The sequence below is a fragment of the Austrofundulus limnaeus genome, unplaced genomic scaffold, assembly GCF_001266775.1.
Source record: "Austrofundulus limnaeus strain Quisiro unplaced genomic scaffold, Austrofundulus_limnaeus-1.0 Scaffold133, whole genome shotgun sequence".
NCBI lineage: Eukaryota > Metazoa > Chordata > Actinopteri > Cyprinodontiformes > Rivulidae > Austrofundulus > Austrofundulus limnaeus.
The window spans coordinates 558,322-568,927 of record NW_013952535.1 but is presented as its reverse complement, the minus strand read 5'-3'; the positions used below and the strand labels follow the sequence as shown (position 1 = coordinate 568,927).

At 39.8% G+C, this 10,606-nt stretch overlaps 1 protein-coding gene across 1 annotated transcript in view; it reads left to right on the top strand.

Moving 5' to 3' along the window:
* lpgat1 (lysophosphatidylglycerol acyltransferase 1) overlaps window positions 1-10,606 on the top strand; it is a gene marked incomplete at its 3' end in the record, with an annotated part of 36,732 nt that overhangs the window by 8,151 nt on the left and 17,975 nt on the right. Inside the window, 2 exon segments of the mRNA XM_014015719.1 lie at window positions 9,087-9,205; window positions 10,076-10,171. Coding sequence (XP_013871173.1) covers window positions 9,087-9,205; window positions 10,076-10,171 — 215 coding nt within the window.

Sequence of the window (10,606 nt, the reverse complement as noted above, 5' to 3'; positions counted from 1 at the left end):
GGGAGAGGGAGGTCTGGGCATCCCTTCTGAAGCTGCTGCCCCCGCGACCCGACCCCGGATAGGCGGAAGAAAATGGATGGATGGATGGATGGATACGATTTTTTTTACTTGACTTTTTATTTACAAATTAGTTACAAATACTGACACGTGATAGTTCAGTCATAGAAAAAATAGAATACAGAAAACTGAACAGATTGAAAAATATGACCCAAATAGAATATGATGATATCTAAAAGACTAAATTCAAATTTTCTGCATTTAGAGACTCCAAGTACACACAAAAATGTTTAACAGCTAAAAAAAGTGGATTTTGCAGGATATGTCCTTGTTAATTTTTATGTCACAATAATGACCGAATTTCAGATTCTCCAGCAGTAGGAGTTGTAGCAGTGAAGTAAATGTTCTTCGAAGTTTAACAGACTGTGTTTTCCATTTGTTAAAGCCTGCGTACACCCACGGGGTGTTACCACTTCCTTGGCTGATTGGACTAAGTCTCTGGACTGTGTAGGTGTGTGCAGACCATCTTTAATGGACATTTCCCTGACTGTCCTGAGTTATGCTTGTTAAGTGAGACTGGTAACTTATTTTTAGCATATTATCAATATTTGCAGACTTTTGTTGTGTGTCCTGTTTGACGTCTTTGGTGTTCTACGTCTGTTTTTACAGAACTTTATTAAAGATGAAAAATATTACAACTCGTGAGCTTTTACAGTAGCTGACTGTGCTTTTATGTGCAGAAAGGAAGCTTTAGATGTATCATCAACAGACTGATGAAAGATTAATGCTGCATAGTACATGAAAGCATATTTCAGGTTCAGACTGATTGTAAGTCATGTCTTACATTACTGGTAAAGTAATACAGGCCCCTGCAGCTCATGTTTAATTGAGAGGGCGATAGCATAAATGGGAATTAACATCTCTTTTGTTCTGAGTTCCTGGTGAGCGGAGGCTTAACTTTAATTCCCTGGTCCTCAAAATGACAGTGGCCCATTGATGAGGATGAGCTGAGCATTACGTGGAAAAGCTATATTTCACTGTTGTTGTCATGTCATTGATACAAATGACTCAGAGTAAAAAAAACGAGTGGCACCAAATTGTCTGTAAGTCCAAATAATGAAGAGAAACTGAAGGCTATTTATATGAGACATGCTTATTCCATTCAGTGATCATCGAGACATGAAAACTGCATTAACAGGATAAGTTATGGCTGTGAACTGTTAGAACAAATGTAAAGCCAGTCTCTCACTGGGCTGTGACCGTTGGGACTAGTTAGCAAACAGCGTTAGCAAAGAAGTCTCCAAAACATCTCAAAACCTTTGCGGAGGCAGCGGCTTAAAGTTGTTTTAGTTTTTAACTTTTTCAGATTGTCTCAGAATAGTAGCCAAGTATCTCCCGGTGTCTCAAACCCTAAGCACTCCCTAGATTTTGTAAAATCTATAGCTTCTCACAGCAATATTTGTCTGGCCCAGTTGTGGCCCAGACAAGGCACTAACGCTAACCCTCAGGCTACATACGGCAAAAAAAATGACAGCCTTTTGGTGGCTCAGATGTGGTTTGTTTGAGGTGTTCCATTCATGGGCCAGCACTCCATAAACCAGATTTGGGACACAAAAAAAAATCTCCAGTCAGCCCACAATGCATTATGGAATATGGTGGGCCGAGAAGGATCCATCGGACCCGTCTCTCAAATTGGGGCAAAAGAAGGATGCATTTGTCGGCCGCATCGGAGGAGTCTTGACGGGGCGGCATTGTGACGTAAGCAGCCGATAGATTCGGCCTTTGGGGATGCAGCCCTTGAATTTGGACACCGCCATAGTTGACGCATTGAACACGATGTGAGGACTAAACAGTGATGCAATTGCACTGTTGCACGATGGCCTTGTGCGGTGTCACGGTGCCCGAACGTACTCCAGTACTATGGATGTCCCGATCAGATACTCAGTATCGGTATCAGTGGCAGATATGGCCATTTTTTGAAAATCAGGTAGAATCAGATTTCGTCATGTGATCGAGCCAATCCAGTTTTCGCGACAGTTTTCAGCATCATCATGCTTTACAACTGCCGTTAAGAAGTTAAGACACACACAAGTATGCAACCATGTCCACAGTGTGGGAACATTTTTCAATGGAAAACAATGATGCTGAAACTGCGTCTTGCAAAATCTGCAAACTGGATGTTTCTGGTGGTGGGAACAGCAGGGCTCGCTTTAATACTACCAACCTTGTCACTTGGAAAGAAATAAAGCTATCGGATCGGTATTGGAAAGACTAATCATTAAAAAAATCAGATTGTATCAGGAGCCAAAAAATCTGGATCGGGACATCCCTATCCAGTACATTAGATCATATATGTTGGGGTGAGGCTGCCATGGTGGGTACAAAACGAGCCAATGCGAGTACAGCGTGGGTGAAGGTGAACACACAAAATAACATTCACACAAAAATCATCCATGTTTTTCTTACTGGCCTGTTAAAGACAAGGCATGGCAGTTAGGGTCATTTGGTCACAAATTAAATGAAAAATCTTCCTATTTTCTGCTATTTTGAATTAGCAAGTGGAGTACTGATCCCAACTTTGGGAACCATTTCTCTTCATCTTGTGGCGATTGTAACAGAAATGTTTGAAGCTACTATTTTTGTTCCCCCTCACCCCACCAACAAGGAAATGTACCTAAACTTCCTTGTAACTACAATGACTACTGTTGTTCAAAAACCAGTAAGGTTTTCAGTTTCTGACTTATCGGTGAAAATGTTTCCCTTCTGTGAGCTTCTCCCTCTCTGGCCACATTTACATGGATGATAAGAGGATGTCAAGTTATCACCCGTCTCAAGGAGATGGACACCAAGGTCAGAGGTAGACCTTTGAGCTGACCACAGATTCTGGATTAGATACAGTGCCTGCAGCGTTGCTGTCATCCTGCTGCTCTAACTGTGTCATTTCTCAAAGACAATTTCCCTAATGTATTCTATCTGACAGATGACCTATCTTTGTGATATCATTTATGCTCTTCTCCTGTGGCGGTGAGGAACGGCGTGCGTGAAGCCATGCTACATATGAAATGACATAGCCTTCTGTGTACGCCCACCCTACACCCACACACACACACACACAGCTGTCCAGGTGTCACAGATGTGTCATTTTGTTTCAAAGTCCGCTCTCGATTCCTGCACCCTGGACTATTTCACTTATTCATCTGGAGACTGGAGGTGAAAAGAAGGGCCCAAATTGAACGTGCCAAGGACTCGTCCTCTTCCATCCTTAATTTTTTTGTGGAATCTTTGTTTTTTCAGTTGGTATTTCCCAACCACACAGTTTGTTAAAGAATGTTTAATGTTTTTTTTCTTTTGCAAGTGGGATATCATTAATTTATCAATTAGAAAATTATTAAGTACAAAAAAAAGGTACTTTGCTATAATAACAACCTCAAAAAATACCTATTAAATCATAGTGCTATATGTTTACTATTTCTGGCAGTTGATTAATGTCTTTTCCACACACACAACACAACTTTTCCTAAACAAATCCTTCTATTTTTCTGTATTATCTCCACTAGGCTACATTGAAACTGACCATCCTCTTATTTCTCTGACTCAAACTGTCTCCATTGTTCCTGCTTTCCAGGAAAACATCAACTCATCAATGAGCACAACTATTGTTTGGAGTATTCTGTTGTCTTGTCCTTAAAAGAACTGCATATAGGGATCAGAGTAGTGTTAAAAAGACACATTTGACACTGTTCACTAAGAAATTGTGATTTTATTTCCTTCTAGAAGTTGTAAGGTTTTATTCTGACACCTCTGTGCATCGCTGCTGTGATATCTCTCACTCCAGGTGAACTTTATTTTGAAACTTGACGTTTCTCATTACGATCTCCTCTCACAGTGTGCTGTGCTGTATACTTTCCACTAAAAAAGAAACATTGATAAATAAGTCTAGAAAAGGGAGGCCAACTGCACAAGTCTTTAATATTTTTATTGTTGCTGTGCACCAAATATTTCAGTCCTGTTTCTGGTAAACTCTGCTAATCAAAACATTTCTGGTAAATCTTTATCTCCCAGCATGCCTTGCATTAACTCCCCCACAGGGAGAGAGGAACTTCTAACCTGCTCTGCTAATTAGGGGCCTCGCCGGTGCAGCGTTTGCATCATAACTTGAATTGGTCGGACCAGCTCTAAAATGTAGAAACGGGTGCCGAGCTGAGGCTGATCAAACTCTTTGGTTCCCTGTTATTATGCAAAGTCGATGAAGTGTGTTTAATTTACAAAAGAAGCTTGTGGCTTTCTCCTGCAGAGTTGTGGATGCCCCCTCATCTCATGAACACTCCTATTTTTTGTTTGTTTTTTGATACAGCTCCCCAGTGGATCCATTCAGCAATCAGGCGTAGGTGAATGAGTAGTGAAAGGACTGAAACTGTAGTGTTTCGGCTGAGTTTCAGCTTTTTGTGTATCTGGCAAAAGCGGTTGTTTTCTCTGACATTGTTATGTAACAATTATTTCAGATAACTGTGAGAAACAACGGTTTGTAACATAAAAACGTTGCAGTTTTGCACTGTTTTCTCACAAACCGATGGCGTTTCCGTTTAATGAACACTTCTTCTCTCACATCTGTATTTATTTTACAATAAAGTACAGATATTTTATGTAAGGTTAAAACAATTATTTCATTATTAAATTGAACCAAATAGAGCAAGAGGAACAAAATCTTAATTTTATCTCAGTCATTTACTGAAATGTTCAATTCATGACGCTTCAGTCAGGAATCAAGCAGCACGTTTCAGTGACTTTAATGTTTTTACTAGACACAACGCTGCACTTAATGTCAATTATTTGTTTGGTATTACATGTTTGCTAACTGCTCGCTTGTCTGTAAATGAAAGTAACGATTGAAAAACAACGACTCTCCACCTTCTTCTCAGCAGGAGGCGGCAGTCCAGCTGTGTGCGCCTGCACCATTAGTAGAAACCCGTGTGGGTGAAATTAATACAACCAGTGGTGTTTCTCATGCTGGTTTGAATGTGAACTGGGGACCGGTGGTCATAAACAGTAAAGGCAAACATGATGGAGCGGACAGACTCATGCAGGTGGATGTTGCGCTGGCAACAACCACTGATGGTTGTCTCTTAGTACACAGCGTTATGTTATTTGATTGTTGTGTTGATATTATTGTGCGAATGCTTATAAAGAGCCTTTTTTAATGTGTATTCTCTGGTAAGTTTCTCATTCTGCAATTTTTGTGCTATTTCAACCGTTTATATCAAAACATTCAGCTCCTTTAGGACATTTCAAATATGGCTTTTGGTATTTCAGCAATTAAAATTTTTTAGACGTTTTTTTTCTCATTTAAAATGAATTGTTTTCATCATCCTTAAAACCTTTTTAAAATGTTCATAAATCTTTACTGTGCCTTTTACATTTTGTTCTGGTTCTGCTGTTTTTAATTTCTTTGTGCTAATTTCAGCTTGCTTCTGCTTCTCTTTTGCTAATTCTAGCTTTTTTTCTTCTATTTTAGCTATCATTCTGTTAATGTTAGTCTTCTGCTACTTTAATCTTTACTTTTACACCCTTCACTTTCTTTCTGCCCCTTTCCCCTCATTGTTCTTTTTATCTGCATATTTTTGTGTTTTTCGGCCATTCTCTACCCCTTGAAGCTTTTGTTTTCACAGTTTTGGTTCTTCAGCAAATCTCAGCAATTATTCAGCTGATTTTTTGTTTCACCTCAATTGTTAAGATTCAGCAAGCGTTAATAGTTCAGTTTAGTTTAAAATATTGCAGCTTTCAGCTAACTTATTAAGCACCGCAGTTTTCTAGGAAATGCAATTTCTTAAGTTAAGCCTTGCGTTCGTTTCACTAACATCCTTGAATATTTTACTTCTTATGGCGTGCATGTGTCTCAGTTCAGCCATTTAAAATCAGTTCTTCTGGTTGTATGTTGTGGGTATAATATGGCCGAACAACTCATCTGTTTTTGGTTTTATTATTTCAGTCCATTTTATGAATCCGGATCGACTCTGGCATTTCAATGAAGTTGGTTGTAAAGTTATGAAATGAAGCAAATGAGTCATAGCCGCAGAATGCTTTGTTCCGCTCATGACCAGATAAGCTCTGTGGGCAGATAGAACCTCAGTGTACCTGTGTGCAGCGTACCTTGCTCGATCCATCTATACTTGGCCCAAAGAGCCGCAGTTTGTAGCGTTGTTTCGCCTCGTGTTATTTTTAACACTTTGACAGTGAACACAGCCATGTTTTAGTATTTTTTTCCCCTCTCTGATCTACATGAATGCCTTGTGTTGCTTCGTTGAGTAGGACAACCTTTATGGACATGCATGGTGTTGTTGCAGTAGCTGGTCAGGGATCTCCCACACTGACAAGCCAGCTGATCATGAGCTTGAAATCAGCTCTAGGTGATTAAATCATAAAAACAAAATGTTTCTACACAAGTACAGATTTGTTGTACACTCTTCTTTCTTGTCTAATCAAAACAACACGATAGGCCAGAAAGTGAGGACAGTTTGTGCTACTATTTCCTTAAACTCTCTTCTCCTTTCTCATTTCAAACCACATCCCTTTTTTTCATTCAACATGGATTAACGTGCACATTCATTAATGATTCAAGACAGCAAAGAGCAAAAAACTATTTATACCTCTGAGCTAAGAGTCATTTGCAGACAGTCGCTTTCAAATGAAACCAACCGGAGCATTCCGGGCGTGGCTGTGAAAATGCAACAGATCTGAAATAATTATAATTACTAATAGGTCAGACTAGGAGACTTACTTGTGTTTACATGTTTAAACTCAGGCGTGGAAGTTGGTCAGATCTCCAGCTCTGTAGCTGCTTAGTTAGTTTGTTGTCTCAGAGTTTGCTACTTTTGTATCCTGAAATGAGGTCAAGTATTGTTGATTTAAAGCATCACGGCAGCCGACAGGAACAAAGTACTTTTTCCCCCCGTGTATGTACTTAAAGCCACCTCACGTTACTTTGTTTCAGTTATGTTGACACACTGAAACACACCCACATGATCCAACTCTTTACTTTAGATAACTGTTTGTTCAGACAGAGTTAAAACCTTTAAACCAGTCTCTGGCAAAGATGTTTAAGTCTATGATTAAAGGTATTTGTATATTCAAGTAACAAATTTTGCTGGATGATAAATTGCCTCAGAAATTATTGCCATAAATGATAATATAGTTTGGAGACCATTTTAAACTAATATACTGATACTGCACACCACTGCTTACAAAGCTTACAAAGGTTTATGAAATTTACATACGTTAAAAAAAATACGGACTGCCCTGGGCCAGAGGTTGGGACAACACCACCCAACAGCTGCTAAAGCTGTAAAATCACTTCCTCTGCACAAGCACAATTTATTCCTCTTGATTCATAAAATAATTGCAGTCCCCCCGCTGCTGCTTACGAAGTTTATGGAAGTTTACTACATTTACATAGTGTAAAAATTTTTTTAGGTGAACCCAAGGTTCGGCACAGTGTCCCGAGGAGTCGCCAACTGAAAGAAGGCATTGGAAAAGCAAAGACGCTCCTCTAGCTAAATGTCTGTTCACGGGGCTCTCATGCTTCCTGACGGGAGAGTTCAGTCCTCCCTACGCTAAGGAGCAAAAGTGGGAAACACAAAGAAAACAAAGAAGCAGGAAAATGAATATGATCTGCCTCATTTTTTTATTAACCTCATTTTAATTTATCGTGCGATTAATTGATTTATTGCCTGTAGCGACAGGTCTAGTACTTAGATGGGAAAGACAGTGTCAGGATGGACAGTGGTGCTTCAGGCAATGTTCTGCTGTGAAATGTTCTGTCATTCACGTGGATGGAACTCTAACACCTACTTAAACATAACTGCTGACCAACTGAAGGGTATTTCCTGGTGGCGGTGGCCTCTTTCATTGCTCATCTACAGAAATGATTCAGTAACAATTAGAGAAACTCAACAATAACTATAAAATATTGACTTGGCCTTCAGTTTATCCAGATCTCAATCCAGTCAGGCATCTGTTGGATGATCTAGACCAGGTGTGTCAAGATCATTTTCATAGTTGTAAGAAAACTTCAACGTTTCGTGTTTAACTTGGACTAAACATAAAACGTAACGTTCCTTGTCTCATTGTTACAGGTGAGCACTGCTAACCAACACTAACTGAGCTCTACCTGGTATTTCCTGCATAGAAACATCATTTTAGCACGTCCTCTTATAAACACTGAAAAGTGCTACGTAAAACAGTAAAAAAAACTGTAAAAAAGTTTTACTCACTGTTGAGTTGTGGTGAGTAGCTGCCATCTTGAATTCTGAATTCTCCCACTGGAGAGGCCTTCCAGTCTAAATTTAGGACTTGTAAGTGGGAAATTCCCACTTCCCAGTACAAATGTGCAGCACCAAAAGTACCCCAGCAAAAATGCAGCGAAATGGAGATTACCCTGTTCACCTCCACCTAACAGTGCTATGCTGTCACTTCCTGGGTAAAATAATCAACATGCATTATGGGAGATGTAGTTTATGGTCAATGCTGGATTTAAAGCAACATATGCTTATTTTAAGACATTACATCTGTGAAGCTCTCGTGGGTCACATTAAATGCTGTGGTGGGCCACATTTGGCTCGCAGACCTTGAGTTTGACACATGATCTAGACAAACAAGTGCATCCTGGAGACCACAGGTGTACTACAGGTGGCTTAGGGCCAGGAGCAAATCCTCAGAGGCCAGGTGGAGTCCATGCCTCAATCAATCGAGGCAGTTTTGGCAGCAAACGGTTGTTATTTTGTTTTATTTTTTTAATTTAAGAAGGAAAAACACTGCAATGATTGATTTTGTTTCCAGTTTTTTAACTACCTTTTTAGCTGTTGTGGCAGTAATCTTCAAAAGACAAGACAAGTAAATCCTGCACTGATGAAAACATCATTTTAGTTTGTTTCGAAAACAATTTATAAAGATTAAATTCAAAGTTCGAAGTGCACGAAGTTTGACTAAAATCCAAAGAGTTCAGAACTCATCATGAAATCAGCAACTCGTGTCGTTCATCAAGAGGAAAACGTTTTTTAAATTATTAATCAAAACACTCTCATTCTGCCTTTCAGTCACGGAGTGGGGGGACGATGTGAGGCCCATCTCTGAAGAAGAAGCCATGGTCATCGTCAATCATCAGTCCACAGGAGATGTTTGCACTCTCATGATGTGCCTCCAAGACAAGGGCACGGTAAGAACTTCAGGAGCATGAAAAAGGTTCAAAAATGCACAGCAAGCGACCAAAATACAAACAGTGAAATGTTAAGTGTGAGACTGAGCTCCTAAACGATCTGTTTTGAGATATTTTATCTTCTACAATAAAAGAAACGAGACCAGCTTCAGCTGACGTTAGGAAATAATTGCACGCTCCGCTTTTTCTCCCACGGTGTACAACCAAGGCCACTGCGATTGTTTCTGTCTCCTTCCTGTATGTTATGTTTTCTGTCGGCCACGCGATGCCCTCTACAGCTTTATTACCACCTTGTGTAATCTCACTGAAAACCACCACCGTGTTGGCAGCTTGTTTTGTTTCCTCTGGGTGGAAATGTACCTCTTAAAGTGACTTTTTCCTTCGAAATATGTTCAGCAATTCTCTAAAAACTGGCTACACTTCGGCTGTTTGCTGCAGTCATGTTATCAGATCTAAGCAGCTAGAGGGATGCAGTAGCTGTTTTGCATATTTTCAGCCTATAAAACAGAGATGTAGTCTAAACATATCCAAATATCTCAGTCCTCTGTTTCAGCTGAGTACATGTTTGTTATTGTTGTTTTGTTTATAGTGTTTTTCCCCCCTTTGGCTCAGCACTGCAGCTGCCAAGTTGCACTACACAGACATGACATGATCCTCCTCAACAACTGCATCCCTGGCCCAGTTTATCCTCTTAGCACTGAAAGGCCAGAAAGCCAAAGCTGCATCGGTGCAGGGTTATGAGGGTGGAAATGCTCAGAGGGGCCGAATCAGTCGGTGCTACCTCCTAACGAGGAGGAAAAAAATGAAACTAAGCAAAATTAGAAATTTGTTTTACAAACGTTTATTGTGTTTTTCTCTTGTCTTTTAAAGGTGGTACGAAAAATGATGTGGTTAATGGACCATGTGTTCAAATACACTAACTTTGGTGTAGTGTCTCTGATTCATGGGGACTTCTTCATCAGACAGGTAAGGGTCATGTGTTATTTTTGCTTTTTTATTACTCGCTGATGAAAAGCAAAAGCAGACTATACCCACAAAACAGACAGGTGTGGGTCCGATCTGGTGTCAAGCTGATGTGGGCCAGATCTGGCAATGATGGCACTGTTTTTAAGATAGCAAAGTTTTTAAGATGGCCTTGTTGTGCTTTGGTTTAAGTTGCCCAAATCTGTCATTGCCCCCCTCGTCCAGTTGTGGTTTGCTTTATGTGGCCCAAATCTGTCATTGCCCCTCTGGTCCAGTTGTAGTTTGCTTCATGTGGTGCTGGCTAGTGCTGTCCTAAACGATTATTTTTCTCTCAATTAATCTAACGATTATTTTTACGATTATTCGATGAGTCTAACGACTATTTTTTTGATTCATTAAAGATTTTTTTTGTTGATCGAGTAATATAAAGACTAATTT